The following is an 18,113-nucleotide window of genomic DNA, read 5'->3' on the forward strand; positions in this document are numbered from 1 at the left end:
CCTAAATAACAGTCAGTGATTCCTGGTATAATCACATAGTTATGCATTTACATCCACAATCTATATGTGGACATTTCCATTTCTACCACAAAAAAAGGAGAAGAGAAAAAAAAAAAAAAAAAAGAAAAAAGAATTAAAAAATAAAAGGAGAAAAAATTAAAATAAAATAATACAAAAAGGTCATACAGCAACACCACCACCAAGAATCCCATACCACTCCCTTATATCTCCCTCTTATAGATATTTAGCTTTCGTATATTGCCTTTGTTACAATTAATGGAAGCATATTACAATGTTACTGTTAACTATAGACTCTAGTTTGCATTGATTTGTTTTCCCCTGTGCCATCCAGTTTTCAGCATCTTGCAATGTTGACATTCATTTCTTCTCCCTCATGTAAGAGCATTGTTATGTTTGTACATTTAATCACCATCACTGACCACTCTTGGTTTCACTAAGTTATACAGTCCCAGTCTTCATCTTCTCTTTCCTTCTGTTGTCCCTCATGCCCCTAACCTTCCTCTTCCAACTGTATTCATGGTCATCTTTGTTTGGTGTACTTACAGGATTGTTTTTCCATCACCCAATATTGTGCTCCAAACCTTTCTCTCCTATCTTTTCCTATCTGTCTATAGTGCTCCCTTTAGTATTTCCCATAGAGCAGGTGTCTTGTTCACAAAGTCTCTCAGTGTCTTTCTGAAAATATTTTAAACTCTCCCTCATATTTGAAGGACAGTTTTGTGGGATACAGAATTCTTGGTTAGTAATTTTCTCTTTCAGTTCTTAAACATGTCATACCACTGCCTTCTTGCCTCCATGGTTTCTACTGAGAAACCTGCACATAGTCTTATCAAGCTTCCCTTGTATTTGATGGATCACTTTTCTCTTGCTGTGGTTTCAGAATTCTCTCTTTGTCCTTGACATTTGATAATCTGATTATTAACTGACTTCGAGTAGGTCTAGTCAGGTTATTCTGTTTGGGGTATGCTGTGCTTCTTGTATATGTAATTTTATGTCTTTCATAAGAGATGGGAAATTTTCAGTGATTATTTCCTCCGTTATTGTTTCTGCCCCCTTTCCCTTCTCTTCCTCTTCTCAGACACCCATGACACATATATTCATACATTTCATGTTGTCATTCAGTTGCCTGAGATGCTGCTCATATTTTTCCATACTTTTCCCTGTACTTTTGTGTGTATGATTTCAGATGTTCTCTCCTCCAGTTCATGACTCCTTTCTTCTGCCTCTTCAAATCTGCTGTGGTATTTCTCCACTGTGTTCTTCATCTCTTCTAATGTGCCTTTCATTCCCAGGAGTTCTGCCATTTGTTTTTTCAAACATGAATTCTTCTTTATGGTCACCCAGTGTCTTCTTTATATCCTCCATCTCTTTTGCCACATTTCCCTTCACCTCATTGATTTGATTTAGCATATTTGTTTGAACATCTTTAATTAGTTGTTTCAATTCCTGTATTTCATTTGAAGTGTAAGTTTGTTTCTTTGACTGGACCATATCTTCATTTTTCTAAGTATGATTCGTAATTTTTTGTTGTCTAGGCTTCTGGTTTCCTTGTTTACCCCAATCAGATTTTCCCAGACCAAATGGGCCCAGGTCTCAGGAGAAGGATGTAATCAGTATCAGATTTCCCTGAGGATGAGACCCAGAAGATTGTCAGATTTCCCTGTGAGGCTCTAGACTCTGCTTTTCCTATCCTTCCCAGCAGATGGTGCTTGTCAGCCAGCAGCTCCCCACTGGCATAAAGAAGTGTGGTGCCTTTAATTCTCAGCATACCTTGTCCCTGCTTGGGAGGAAGGTGGTCAGAAGCCAGGCCTAAACTGTTTCTGTCCCCCCACCCCAGGTCCTGGGGTCTGAATTCTCTGAGGGAGAGCTACCACTTGAGCTGGGTCCACCCTTCTTTTCTTAGGGAAGATATGCCCTTTAGGGAATTATTTCCTACACTTGATTTCTTTTGTCTCTTTAATTATCTTAACTCCACCATTGCCTGGGTCAGAGCTGACAATTGTCTTTTCTTATCTCCCTGTAATGCTCCCTTTAGTATTTAGAGCAGATATCTTGTTCACAAAGTCTCTCAGTGTTTGTTTGAGAATGTTCTCAATTTAAGCTCTCCCTCATTTATGAAGGACAGTGTTGCTGGATATAGAAGTCTTGGTTGGCAGTTTTTCTCTCTTAGTATCTTAAATATATTTACCTCTACCTTCACACCTCCATGTTACTACTGAGAAATCCATACATATAGTCTTACTGAGCTTCCCTTTTATGTGATGGATTACTTTTCTCTTGCTGCTTTCAGAATTCTCTTTGTCTTTGACATTTGATAATCGGATTATTAGGTGTCTTGGTGTAGGTCTATTTGGATCTATTGTGTTGGGGTATGCTGCACTTCTTGTATATGTAATTTTATATCTTTCATAAGAGTTGAGGAATTTTCAGTGATTATTTCCTACATTACTGTGTCTGCCCCTTTTCTTTCTCTTTTCCTTCTTGGATACCCATGACATGTATATTCATTCACTTCATGTTGTCATTCAGTTCCCTGAGATGCTGCTCGTATTTTTCCATGCTTTTCCCTATCTGTTCTTTTGAGTCTATGATTTCAGTTGGCCTCTCCTCCAGTACATGAATTCTTTCCACTGCCTCTTCATATCTGCTGTTTTATGTCTCTGTTGTGTTTTTAAGCTCTCGTTTTGTGCCCTTAACTCTTTTGTTGCTATTGATTTTTAGATTATGGGAACATGTATACAACATAAACTCCCCCATCTCAACTACTCTCAAGGATGCCATTCAGTGAGATTATTCACATTCACTATTTTGTGGTACTGTCACTACCTTTCATGATTAAAACTTTCCTATCTCCCCAGAAAGAAATCCTATACCCATTTTACATTAACTTTGCTTTTCTCCTGTCCCTCACTCCTGTAAGTCTGTACTCTAATTTCTGTCTTTATCAGCTTGCATATTTTCCAGTATTTTCTTTGTAGTTATGATAGGGCTTAAATTTTACATCCTAAATCTGCAACAATCTCATGCTTTTTTACCAACTTAACTTTAATATTAGTTGTATACACATCTATGTTCCTATAACCCTCCATCCTCCCACCTTTATGTAGATCTTGTTACAAATTATGTGCTTATGCATTATGAGTCCCAAACCACTGATTCTCATTACATTATTGTATGCATTTGCCTTTTAGGTTCTGTAGGAACCTAAATTGTATTGGCATTTAAATTTACTTCAGTTTTTACCATTACCAGGGATCTTTATTTCTTCATACAGCTTCAATCTATTGTCAATTGTCCTTTGCTTTCAATCTGCAGAACTCTTGCATTTCTTTCAGGGCTAGTTCATGGTGATGAACTCTCTCAGGTTTTGTTTATTTGGAAATGTCCGATCTCTTACTTTTTGAAAAGACAATTTTGCTGGATATAGGATATTGGTTGGCAGATTTTTGCTTTCAGCACTTTAAATTTGTCATTCCAGTGTTTTTGCCTCCCTGGTTCTTGATGAGTAATTGACACTTAATCTTATTGATGCTCCCTTATATATGACACATTGCTTCTCTCTGGCAGCTTTCAGGCTTCTCAGTCTATCTTTGGCATTTGACAGTTTAATTATAATATACTGTGACATACATTTATTCAGGTTTATCCTGTTTGGAGTTCATTGAGCATCTTAGATTTGTATATTCATGCCTTTGTTTAAATTTTGGCAATAATCAGTCATTATTTCTTTGAATATTCCCTCTGCCCCTTTCTCTTTCGTCTCCTCCTGAGACTTCCACATTGTGTCTGTTGTTACACTTCACAGTGTCCCACAGATTCCTCAGGTTCTGTTCATTTAACTTCATTTTTGATTCCTTTTGCTCCACAGACTGGATAATTTCAATTGTCTAATATTCAAGTTCACTGATTCTTTCTTCCACCAGCTCCAATCTACTGTTACTATGATCTTGAGCTCTGTTTGGTTCCTTTCCCTAATTTCCACCTCTATATTGATATTCTCCTTGTGTTCATCTGTTATTTTCCTTATTTCCTTTGGTTTTATTGTCCATATTTCCTTTGAACATAATTAAGACAATTTTTTCTAAGTGTTTGTCTGTTATGTCCCAGGTCTGATCATCGTCATTGAATGTTTCTAATGCTTTAATTTCCTCATCTGCCTGGGCCTTCACTTCCTTTGTCTTTGTTTGTTTTGTAATCTTTTGTTGAAACCTGGACATTGTATGAAAAACAGCAGTCTCCACCGCTTGCCTCCCCCGTTTCCCACTCTCTGAAAGCAAACACATTTGACTTTTCCAAATGATTATATTTACATTTGTCTCTTTAAATCACAGGCTTTCATTGATACTTATTTAATTTTCACTTTAAAATATTATCTTTTGACTTCCCATTACAGGAAGGCCTACTAAGATTTTGTACTCTTTCAGTTCCTCCAATCACCCATATTCATATGACCCATCACTCTCCAACTGTATACTCCCAAATAGTTTCATGCTTTTAGATAGATCAATGTATAAATGACTACTTTATGGCCATTTAAAAAAAATTCTGTTGATAGCTGAGCTGTGTAGTATACTCTGATTTGTTTTACCTTTTCTCTATAACTTACTGTTTTCCCTGGCATTAATAATATCTTGTTTTTTTCTTCCGCTTGGTTTTCTATTATTATCATCATCAAATAATCCCCAGACTCTTCCAGTTATGAGAATCTCTTATCAATATACTCAGACATGTTAGGTATTCTATCAGATGTAACCCTGATGGAATTCAGTTTGGATTGATTGATCCCTAGGCTGGTTACATATCTTTTACCTTGGGATTCTATTGACTACCATCTTGGGAATCACCTTAGCCTCTAACTTGCATTGAATTCCCTATTTCCTGGATCTCTTGTCTTCCTCTTTCTATACTAACTTACTTTTGAAAGAGAAATCTAGGTAGGATAGTTTAGTATTGTAAAAATCTTTAAAATGTTAAAATGTCACAAACAGGGATAGCTATGAAGTTCATTAGAGTAAATCACAATGTATACATGAAAAAAACATGTTAGCTTTAAGTAATTTCTTGGGGCAAGGGTGAATGCTAATATAAAGGATCTAGGTCTATGCCCATTTTATTTTTCAGTTCATATTTCTCTTTAACCATTTAGACTTTCTTCAGTTCTGTGAATGGGGTACTTGACTAAAGTAATAATGTTGGTTAAAATGATCATGCAAATCATTCCTCTTTCTACTACTTTTGTTTTGAAATTAGAGTGAAGAAACTTGTTAACATTATATAATTAAATTCTGCAGCTTTGGGCCATTAAGAATATGCTTGAGCTATTTTTTTCTTTCTGATGCCATCATTTAGGAATCAGAGTACCAGAACAATTGGTATAGCTTCACATTTTTCTGTCTGGTTGTGACAAACCAGCCACTGTACAGAGAGCAGAACAGTCCTTGTCAGTGGCGGCCTTTATGTGACAGAAAGCCCGTAAACTGACAGAAAGTACAGCTTGTTGTGAACCATCAGTGAGTGTCTGCCAAAAACTCAGCAGACAGAACTCACTGGGAAGAAAAAAAGGATTTTTGTGCCTACCCTTCCTTCTTTCCTTCCTCCCTTTCTCCCTACGTCCCTCCCTCCCTCCGTCTCTTCCCCTCCTTCCTTTCCTTCTTTCTTTTCTTCTTTCTCTTTCTTTCTCTTTCTTTCTTCCTTTCCTTTCCTTTCCTTTCCTTTCCTTTTCCTTTTCCTTTCCTTTTCCTTTCCTTTTCCTTTCCTTTTCCTTTCCTTTCCTTTCCTGTCCTGTCCTGTCCTGTCCTGTCCTTTCCTGTCCTTTCCTTTCCAACAGATATTGTTAAAATGGCTTGATTATGTAAGGTTTGTCTGCCTCTCTTTTGTTATTGTTTGTATCATTTTTTTAATTTAAAGTCTTGTACTGCAGGTTCCTGGGTACTTCCGCATGGAGGTTGGCACAGAACCAAATTCAAGACACACAGCTCATCACAGTTGATGAAAAATTGGTAAGGATTTTCTGTTACATACTGCTATGATTCTGCCTTCAGGGTTATTTTTGTACAATATACATCAATATAATATTCTGTGTTCTAGGAAAATGATTTGAATTCGAATTGCTAGATTGTTTATAAATTTTAGGAAGAGGCAGTAGTTACAAAAAGATAAAGTTAATTTATATTAAGCATTTGCACAAGTATTAAGTCATATACAAATATTAAGTATTTAAAATTATGAAAGGCTTCCATGTTGATGGTATTTATAAAAGTAGCAATCAGAGCATTCTTAGTTTTGTAATGAATATCCTGTTTGTTTGTTTTTTATTTTCCCAGTTGCACTCCTATTTAATGAAGTTATAAGATGTTTACCAGTATTATCTAAAATTAAGTATATTGGGTTTTCCTGGAACCGTGCAATATTATTGTAACTGTACACACACACACACACACACACACACACACACACACACACACACACACGTCCCATTTCTACATAGCCATGAGGGTTAGATTACAACTAGCAACAAATGAATAGCATTCTTCTCTTAATCAGCAGCTGGTTAGAATTTTGGAAACCATTGCTTATAAAATTTTTCAATATTTGGTCTGTTACTTTAGATGCAACTTGATATTTATGCTTATATTGTACAATAGTAAAAATTTTGTGATGTTTCCAAGATTTCTGGTGAAAATGTGTAATTGTGTAAGCATGCTTTTTATTTTATATCTGATTTACCATTATCAAATATATGGGTATGTAAGCATGACAATAGACCACACTTAAAATTTCTATTTACACCATTAAAAATATAAACAGACAAATAAATAGACAATTTGGAAAACCTATCCAATGCCCAACACTGGTTGGTTTTATCTTCAAATTGTCTTTTAGGTCTTACTGGTATTGCCATCATCCTAGTGTAAGTTACCATCATCTTTCACATGGATTACTGCAATATTCTCTTAATTGATCTCCACAAACACCTGAATCCTCCATACATTTTCCATAAGAAATAGAAAAGCTGGAACAGTCTTTTAAAAATGCTAGCTTTGTGATTCTCTCATGTAAAGTCCTTTGGTGCCTTCCTATTGCCCCTGTTCAGATTAAAATCCTAGCATGGGGATTGAGAACATCTTCTTGACCAAAAGGGGGATGTGAAATGAAACAAAATAAAGCTTCAGTGGCTGAGAGATTTCAGATGGAGTCAAGAGGTCACTCTGGTGGACATTCTTATGCACTAAGTAGATAACACTTTTTAGGTTTTAATATATTGGAATAGCTAGAAGTAAATACCTGAAACTACCAAACTCCAAACCAGTAGCCTTGACTCTTGAAGACAATTGTATAACAATGTAGCTTACAAAGGGTGACAGTGTGATTGTGAAAACCCTGTGGATCACACTCCTTTATCCAGTGTATGGATGGATGAGTAGAAAAATGGGGACAAAACCTAAATGAAAAATAGGATGGGATGGGGGGGCATGTGATTTGAGTGTTTTTTTTTTATTTTTATTTTTTATTCTTATTCTCATTCTTTCTGGTGTAAGGAAAATGTTCAAAAATAGATTGGAATGATGAATGCACACCTATAAGATGGTACTGTGAACAGCTGATTGTACACCATGGATGATTTTATGGTATGTGACTATATCTCAATAAAACTGAATTTTTAAAAAAAGAACCATAAAAAAAAATCCTAACATGGCCTTTGAGGGCCCACATGATTTAGTTCCTGCTTTCCTCTCTAAGTTTGTCTTGTACTGCTCTCTTTTATACTGTGTGCTCCAGCTATACCCAACTTGGAACTTGCAGTCCTTTTTCCTGCTTCAGGGCATTCAGAGATCCTGTTCACTTTGCCTGGATGCTTTCTACAAATCCTTTCTCTCTTCATCCAGTTAAGATCTGCTTATTCTTCAAATTTCAGTAAAATATCATTTACTTAGTGAAGTGTGCCTAGGTTAGGTCCCCATTTAAATATTCTAAAAATACTTATTTCTGTTATAATGTATACCACCATTTATTTTCTCATTTTTATTTCTGCAAAAAGGATAATGTAGTTTTATCCTTAATTTTATCTCTAGCATACTGCCGGCAAAAAAGCAGGCAGTCCAAAAATACTAGATGTATGTATGAGTAAGTGAACTGGTGTGTATTTCATCCTTTTGCCATCACTCTCACTTTTCTTCACTTGCTTAAAGACTTTAATATATTTCAGTGTAATATAGTTAGTGTATTAATATGACAAACACATATTAATCACTGAAACCTATAGTGTGAATGCTTTTTGATGTGTCTGTACATTTGTACAGGCAACAGTATTGGTAGAATTGAAAAAGGTACTTAAACCTAGTTTTTGAAACCTAGTCTTTTGGAGTTACGAATGGTCCAGGATCAAAAGAATGTCATTTATAGCTTTTACTTTAATTGGTTATGAATTAGTTTTCACTTATTTATAACATAGGCATATATATAAATAAATATATATAAATAGGTGTGTGTGTGTGTGTATTTTTTAACCATAACACTCTTTCATGGATTATTATAAGCTTAAATGAGATACTTGTTGATTTTCAAAGAGCTATAATTTTAATTCTGGTTTTGAGCCTACTTATTAAGTGAATTACATTGGGAAAAAAGTGTTATCTCATTCTGTTTTCTCACAAAATACTAGGTTTAATGTACTTAGGGCCTTTAGCTTAACGAAAATATGCTGTTTATCCCAGGGGAAAGCCCCTGACCATTCCTTGGGTAATTTCTTGATTTTGTCCATTCGTCAGTGTTCTTTTATTAGTTCCCCACTCCTCTTACCCAAATAACTCTCCTAAGGCTTTACTTTACAGATTAGGTGGGCCCATTGCCCAATGACATACACTGTTAATGTTTACTTAGAAAATACTTACTAATGATCGTGTACTCAGCCACTATATCAGATTCCTAACAGCTCTTCCTATTGCCAGTCTCCCATTTGCTCTCCTAAATTACCCTGATGCTAATTAATTCTCCAAAACTAAGGAATAAAATTACATTACTCAAAATAGTGGTTAAAAGCATGCTCTAGCAGACTTCCAGGGTTCAAATCCTGGGTCCACCACTGACTTGCTATGTTATATGCACAAGTTATTCAACTTCTCTGTGCCTTTTAATCTACTTAACAAGGATAAACAGGGTCTACCTCTTCTTGGGAAAGAAATGAGAAAATAACATATAAAATACTTAGCACAGTATCTTCAACAAAGTAAATATTCAGTACATATTAGCTGTTATTATTATGTGAAAAGAAATAATAAAATTGTTTTAATCTATCCCCTAAATGTATATGCTTTTCTTTGAAAAATTAATTAAAAACCCTTTCTTTAAAAAATCAGTATCTAATGAAACTATCTAGCTCTTCGGTTATAATGTTTTAACAACAGATCTGTTTAGTTTTATTTTAGTTTAATTCAGCAGAAGATAAATACACATAAATTTCAAGAATTTAAGATAACCAGGGTGTTCAGAAATGTCATAAGATTGTATATATTGCAGTAAACCAATTTAATGCCATAACTTAGGAAAATACTTTTCTAAAAATATTTATATTGTAGAAATGCCATTTTTAAACTTCACGTTTCAACTTAACATAAATTATAAAATTTGAAGCTGTCTTTAAGTCTTCATTCTACATTATGCAAAGGTTCTATGTATTCTACTTCTCAAATAACTCTATTCTAGTCCTTCTTTCATTTTCTCTGTCCATTCATCCCTAACATCACTTCCTTCGTTTAACCCCTAAGCTTCCACACTTGTCTTCCTGCGGCCAGTCGGTCCTTAGCTCCCCGTTGACTCCCCTATACGTTTTCCCTACTGCCGCTAGCTCCCTTTATATTTTACAAATTTGATCACATTGTTTCCCTGCTTAAAGACCTTTAGTAGCTCAGTATTGCCAAGTATGATAAAATTCAGAGACCTCAGTATTACGTATGCAGCCCTTCAAGATTTCTATATACTCTATTTTCCATTTACAACAAATTTCTCAAGAGCATATCCTACATTTCTCATGTGCCCATGTCTATAATATTCCCTTAAGGTTCCTTCTCTTTCTTCATCATCCACCTTTCAAAATATAGCTTAAAAGTTAATTCTTGTAGGACTCTTCTCAATCCAACCAAATAATCACTCTGTCATCTGAACTCCTTTAGAAATTTGTGTATACTCCCAGTATAGCATTAGAAGTTTTTTTATTTTTTTAAATGTTCCTTACAGTGTTTATTTTACATTTATTCCTTCTGAGCTCTATGAGAGCATGTATTTTATTCAAATTTTTATGCAGTGTTGAATGACTTATTCACACTTCAGCATGTGAAAAATACAACACACTATTTCCTACTCTAAAAATTACATTAAATGATATACAATGAATTTACTTATTTTAAGTTTAAAAGTAATTTATTTGACCTGTATGAGGTCTCTTACCAGTATTTTGCACGGTTGTTTTATATTGAAATCTTTATTATTTAATAAGGTAAAATCAGTAGTTGTGGAAGGATAATTAAATTTAGTAGCAGTAATAAAACATTGCTTCAGTAATTACTTTCTTTAATCAATTGCATCTTTGCCTTCATAGTAGCATTAGAAAGTTACATTAGTAAAATAACATTAGAAATGAAACACTAGAAAAATTTCACATGGATCTTTAACATTTTGTAGTGAAATATTCTTGAATTTTTAATAAATGGGCGATATCTTAATACTTTTCCATTCTAAATATAAAAATTATTCATATTTTTACTTCTCAACTTCCCTGGCACTTTCAAATACATTTTAGAAGTCTAGATTAATGCCACAGTAGCATAATGCTAGAGGTAAAATTATCACAAGAAAGAAATATCGTGTTATAAAACTATTTTGGGGGAAAACATTAATTAATTATACATTAAAAGCAATCAAAACTAAAATCATACAGTAGAATTTCATTTGGTCATGGCAAATCATGTCCTGTGGCACTAAAGATATTGTCGCTACTGCTGGCCCTGAATGAAAATAACCCATTATTGATTTATGACATCACCCAATTCCCTCTATTCTCCTCACCTCATTTCTTTTATAGGTAGGTGTGTGAGAGAGGGGTGATTTACACTTGCCAAGCTTTCATTAAATAGCGATGGTACTATTATTTTAATTTTTCTATAACCATCTCTTTTAAGCCCCACAAGGTTGTCTGCTTATTCCAGTATAATGATGTACACCCTATAATATCCCCAAACTTTATAGAGTTCATTAATAATCCTTCTAAGTTTTCTTCTTTCTAATTGGAAGAATGAGCGAGTCAGCCAGCACACCTTCTTCTAAACAAGGTGCTATGAAGCATACCAGGAGGTATACTAGACTTATTTGAGTTTGTTATTTTAAATTATATCTCACCAAATCAGTTGCAGACTTCTGATGGATTTTGTTGCCCTATACAGATTTTCTCCTGCTTTATTATGTCTTTCTTTGAAGTGCATTAATCAGATTGCTAATATGTCAGGTGAAAATCAGTTGAAGTCTTATGTATAATTATTCATAGTTAATAAAGAAATGTTAAATATAGCTAACTGAATCCCATAGGTAATTCTCAAACCTAGGTTTTAGCGATTCATTTAGGTTTAAATACAAATGAAAGTATTAAATAATCCATCCAGTAGCATAATATCGATAAGGATTTCACACCTTGTTCCTGCACACTCTGTGATGGTGAGTTCAATCAGTATAATGATAAGCCTAGGAGCTTAGAAGGCCATTTCCAGAAATACTGAGTAATTGGAGTTGCATATATTTGCATTCTGAGCAAAAATGATTTTAAAAGTATATATCAGCATTAAAGAAGAAATATTTCTCAATGTGAAGTAAATCCATTTGATTATTTTAAAAGGAGATATAGAAAAAGCATTTTAATATCTCTATTATGTAATGTGAACCAACTTATTAGATTATTATACCATTTTTATTAACTATCCAATACTAGGTTACTCTTACATTTGTACCTGGAATTGAGGCAAACTATAATCTTAATTATAAGTTAAGAGAATTAGCCATGATCATGATTTCTATTGAATATTCATATAGAATTTTTTTTTTTTTAAAAGTGAATATAGGTGATACCTGTTAAAACCCAGAGTAAAATGATGGGAAAGATTCAGTTGATTTTAGTGATTATTTCAGTGGGTATTTCTAGTTTCCAAAAGTGGATCCTAGGAATTTAAAGCCAGATGATAACTTTATATGTTAATCTAGTGATGTTATGGAGTCCACTGATTTTTAATTTTAAAAAATTGTTCAAGGAAAACTTTATATGGGAACCCAGTAAGTAACCACTGAAGGGCAAGGACTGGGAATAGGACAGGAGCTAAAACTTTCAAGCCTTCCTCAGAGAAGCTTTCTGAAGGGAGTTCTTAAAGTGAGATTTGGAAACAAAAGGTAGTTTATCGTTTTGCCCTTTTTTTTGTTAGACTGAATAACTGGTTTTCCAAATTCTGTTTTAAAAATTTGTAGTTATCTTGCTCTCACTTCTTCATGAGGCTGCCCTTTACACTAGTCATAGTTATTAGAAAGCTCTTTCTAATGAAAAAAAATAGTCTTTATATACAAATGATCCTGGAACAATTGTATATCCATATGCCAGAAAAGAAACCTTGATTCATACCTTGTACCATATGCAAAAATTAACTCAAAGTAGATTATAATTCTAAATGTAAACCTGTAAAACTTCTAGAAGAAAATGTAGGAGAAAGTCTTTGTAACATTGGGTAAGACAAAGATTTTTTTTAGATATGACACCAAAAGCATGATACAATTTTTTTAAAAATTATGAAGTTGGACTTCCTAACAATTAAAAACTTGTGCTCTTTGAAAGAATTGTTAAGAAAATGAAAAGACAAACCACAAGTTGGGAGAAAATATTTGCAAAACATTAATAAATAATGTGAAAAAGGATTTATATCCAGAAAATATAAACAACTCTTAGAACTAAATAATAAGAATATAACCCAATTAAAAATGACCAAAAGATTTGAGCAGATGTTTCACCAAGAAGATAGATAACAAATGATATATGAAAAAGTGCTCAACCTCGTTAGTCATTGAAAAAATGAATATTAAAAACACAATAAGATACCACTACACATTCATTCAAAGATTTTAAAAGAAAAACTGATAATACCAAGTATTAGCAAGGATGCAGAGCTACTGTAACTTATACAGTGCTGTTTTGAATACAGACTTAAATACAGTGCTTTTGGGAATGCAAAATGGTACAGCTATTTTAGAAAACAGTTCGGTTGTGTCTAATTAAACATATGCTTACCATATGACTGAGCAGCCCCACTCTTTAAGAATAGAATTTACACAAGTGAAATGAAATCTTATATTCATACAAAATCCTTCATGTGAATGTTTGTAGTAGCTTTATTCATAGTTCCCCAAACTGGAAACATCCCAAATGTCCTTTAGTACAGCTAAACAATGGATTTCTACTCAGCAAAAAAAAAAAAAAAAAAAAAAAAAAAAAAAAAAAAAAAAAAAAAGACAGAAATGAACATGGATGAATCTCAAGTGCATTATGCTAAATAAGAGAATTTAGACTCAGAAGACTACTTACGGGAGGAGCTAAGATGCAGCATAGAGAGGAGTGGAAGACTGTCCCCCCCCCCCCCCCCCGGAACAATCCATAAATGACCAAAAAACTACTAAATAACCTGGAATAACTGCAGGGAGACAAACGTGACTGTCCACTCATCATCCACCAACCTGAATTGGGAGGAATGCCCGAGATCGCAGCATAAAATCTGTAAGTAAAACTGCGGACTCACGCTGAGAGCCAAGAGCCAAGAGCCCCTCCCTCATGGAAGCCTTACAGTGCTGGAGAGCAGCACTCTCTCAGCCCAGCTCCAACTGGGGTTTTAATGTTAACTGCTCAATACAGACAGCGAATCCTCAACAAGCAGACAGAGGCTTTTGGTGACAACTGACCAAAAGTATCTGTCTCAGGACAGGGAGCCCAGAGGATTGGGTGCTCTCTCTGGCTCACGGGTGTACCTGGGAGCTTTTCTGTCCCTTTCTCTCTCTCTGGAAAAAACCTCAGCCATTTTCAGCCCACAGCGCTTTGCAGTAAAGACAGCCTCAGCCATTTTAAAATCAAAATAATTTGATTGGCAGAGTCAGAGAAACAAAGAACTTACTGATATGCAGTGACCTCTCTAGAGGAAAGGGAGGGGCTCAGCTCTACTGCCCGCCCTTCTGGAACCAGACCCCAAAGCCTGGGGGAGGAGAGCCACAGGCCACACCCTCTTACACCAGCCAGTGACAGGCTGACAGGTGCACCTGCTGAACAGAAAAACACAGGTATATCAGTCCTCCAAGAAAAACCATCAGGGAAACCAGATATTGAATTATTTCCTCCTTCTGTGACCTGAGCCTGTTCTCATCTGGGAAAACCTGATTGGGGCGTCCTAGGAGGTCAGATGCCTAGACAACAGAAAACTATAACCTACACTAAGAAGAACGAAGCTATGGCCCAGTCAAAGGAACAAACGTACACTTCAACTGAGATACAGGAATTTAAACAACTGACGCTAAATCAATTCAAAAAGTTTAGAGAATATTTCGCAAAAGAGATAGAGGCTGTAAAGAAAACACTGGGCATACATAAGGCAGAAACTGAAAGTTCAAAAAAACAACTGGTAGAATCTATGGAAATGAAAGGCACAACACGAGACGAAAGACACAATGGAAACATAGAACAGCAGATCTCAAGAGGCAGAAGAAAACACTTAAGTACTGGAGAACAAAACACCTGAAAGCCTACACGCAAAGGAGCAGATGGAGAAAAGAATGAAAAAATATGAGCAGTGTCTCTGGGAACTTAAGGATGAAACAAAGTACAAGAATGTACGTATCATTGGTGTCCCAGAAGGAGAAGAGAAGGGAAAGGGGACAGAGGCAATAATAGAGGAAATAATCAATGAAAATTTCCCATCTCTTATGAAAGACATAAAATTACAGATCCAAGAAGCGCAGCATACTCCAAACAGAATAGGTCTGAATAGGCCTACACCAAGACACTTAATAATCAGATTATCAAATGTCAAAGACAAAGAGAGAATCCTGAAAGCAGCAAGAGAAAAGCAACCCATCACATACAAAGGAAGCTTAATAAGACTATGTGCAGATCTTTCAGCAGAAACCATAGAGGCAAGAAAGAAGTGGTGTGATATATTTAAGATACTGAAAGAGGAAAACCGCCAACCAAGAATCCTATATCCAGCAAAGCTGTCCTTCAAATATGAGGGAGAGCTCAAAATATTTTCCAACAAACAGACAATGAGAAGGTTTGTGAAGAAGACACCCACCCTACAGGAAATACTAAAGGGAGCACTACAGAGTGATAGGAGAAGACAGTAGTGCATGGTTTGGAACACAATTTTGGGAGATGGTAGCACAACAATGTAAGTACACTGAACAAAGATAACTATGAATACGGTTGAGAGAGGAAGGTTGGGAGCATGTGAGACACCAGAAGAAAGGAAGGAAGATAAAGAATGGAACTGTGTAACTTGGTGAAATCTAGAGTGGTCAACAATCGTGGTAAAATGTACAAATATGTTCTTTTACGAGGGAGAACAAGGAAATCTCAACCTTGCAAGGTGTTAAAAATGGGGAGGCATTGGGGGGAGGGATGCAGTCGACATAAACTAGAGACTGTAACTAACAGAATCATTATTTTATGCTTCCTTTAGTGTAACAAAGGCGATATACCAAGGTAAATGCAGATAAGAGGGGGGATAAGGGAGGCATGTTAGACACTTGACATTGGTGGTGTTGTCTGAGTCTACTCTACTTTGATTTAAGGTTACTTTTCCTTTTGCTACTTCCTAGCTGTCATTTTTTTCCCTCTTTCTTTCGCTTCTCTACCTTCTTTGTCTCTCCCTCCTGCCTTGTGGAAGAAATGTGGATGCCCTTATATAGATAGTGGTGAAGGTGGTGAACACATAAATATGTAACCATATAGAGAACCATCGATTGTTTACTTAGAATGGAATGTATGGTGTGTGAACAAAACCATCTTAAAAAAAAAAATGGGTTGATGACAAAACCTCAAGAGCAATATACTGAGTGAAAGAAGCCAGACACATAAGGACAAATATTACAGGGTCTCACTGATAAGAACTAATTATAATATGTAAATCCATAGACATGAAATATAAGATACCAAAAATACAGGACAAGGCTTAAGAATGGGGAGCGGTTGCTTAGTATGAGCAGAATGTTCAACTAGGATGAACTTACAGGTTTGGAAATGAACAGAGGCGTCAGTAGTAAGATGTGAGAATAACTAACAGTGTCGAATGGTGTGTGAATGAGGTGGAAAGGGGAAACTCAGAGTCATATATGTCACCAGAAGGAAAGTTGGAGGTCAGAAGATGGGAATGTATAAAACTAAATCCCATGGTAGGCAATGTCCATGATTAACTGTACAAATATTAGAAAACTCTTCCTTGAACCAGAACAAATGTATGACAATACAACTAGAAGGCACATATAGGGAAGAAATATATACTTATTGCAAACTATATATCAAGTTAGTAGCATTTCAACATTCTTTCATAAACAGTAACAAATTTTCTATACCAACACTACAAGTCAACAATTGAGGGGGGTTGGTTAGGGATATGGGAGGATTTGAGTTTCCTTTTTTTTTTTTATTTCTTTTTTCATCTCTCACTTTATTTCTGGCCTGCAGTAATGAAAAGTTTCTAAAAATTGAACAAAAATTAAGTTTGGTGTTGGATGCACAGCTGTATGAGAGTACCAGGGGCAACTGATTGTACACTTCGGAGCTTTAGATAATTGTATGGTATCTGCACAATCCCAATAAAAATTAAAAAAGCAAGAAAAGAAAAAAAAATAAGACTACTTACGGTATGATTTCATTTATACGATATTCTAGAATGGAGAGATCCTAGGGACCAAAAATTGATCTTTGGTTGCCAAGGACTTGGTATGGGAGGAGGAATTAACAAGTAAAGGGGTATGAGAGAATTTGGGAAGTGATGTAACTATATCTTGACTGTGGTAGTCATTTGTTTGTCAAAATACATATTTATTTGTATTCATTTGTCAAAACCCATAGAACTGTACACGAAACAGGATGAATTTTACTGTTTATAAATTATGCCTTCTTTTTTTAAAAAAAGAAAAAGGTTGTTTCTTCATTGGGCTGAAGTCCACTTCTTTATAACTTCTATTAGTTATTAGTTCAAGGTATGCCATTTTCTACCTGACAGCCTTCTGTATATTTAAAAACAGCTCTTTTGGTCCTATATCAGTGGTTCCCCAAAGAGTAGTTTGCAGACCTTTATAAAGTGTGCTCAGTATCCTTTCAGGAGGTCCACAAAGTCAAAACTATTTTCATAAGAATGCTAGACTTGCTTTTCCTTTTTCACTATGTTGATGTTTGCAGCGATGGCGCAAAAGCAATTATGGTAAACTGATGGCACATTAGCACAAACCAAGGAAGTGACCCCAAACTGTTTTACTAGTCATTGTATTCTTCACTTCCTCACATTTGGGGTGAGGAAGAAGAAAAAGAAAAAGCCAGCTACATTCAATGTCCTTGATAAGCATTGAAAATTAACTGTTTTTAAAAATCTCAACCCTTGCATATACATCTTTTTATATTGCATGTGGCAATACAGAGTATGCCTAAAACACGCTGCATACCAAAGTACATGGTTATCTCAAGGAAAAGTACCTTTATGGTTGAGTTTCTTTTACATACTGAACTAGCTACTTGTTTCATGAAACATTTTTTTAATTCAGAGAACAATGACATGATGAACTTTGATTAGTCAGTCTTGGTTATATGACAAGACGTTTTCTCAGAAATGAACCTTTCACTTCAGTGAAAGGTTGCCCATGATAAGCTTTCAAGTGAAAATTGGAATTTTTGTAAAACTTGATTCTGCTACTGATTTGATTGAGCTTGACAACTTCCCAGTATTTAAAGATAATTCTAATGGGATTGGAGGTGATATTAACAAATTGATTTTTTTGATGTTGTTTAATGAAATATGTTAACATTTGGA

The 18,113-nt window shown here is 35.1% G+C and overlaps 1 protein-coding gene across 1 annotated transcript in view; it reads left to right on the top strand.

The window, feature by feature from the left end:
* The window catches only part of NDUFS4 (NADH:ubiquinone oxidoreductase subunit S4), a 146,236-nt gene that overhangs the window by 70,310 nt on the left and 57,813 nt on the right, over positions 1-18,113 (top strand). The window contains exon 2 of the mRNA XM_037799249.1: positions 5,942-6,020. Within this exon, the coding sequence (XP_037655177.1) occupies positions 5,942-6,020 (79 nt within the window). The remainder of the gene's footprint in view (positions 1-5,941; positions 6,021-18,113) is intronic.

Source organism: Choloepus didactylus, chromosome 11 (assembly GCF_015220235.1).
Source record: "Choloepus didactylus isolate mChoDid1 chromosome 11, mChoDid1.pri, whole genome shotgun sequence".
In the NCBI taxonomy this organism is placed as follows: Eukaryota; Metazoa; Chordata; class Mammalia; order Pilosa; family Megalonychidae; genus Choloepus; species Choloepus didactylus.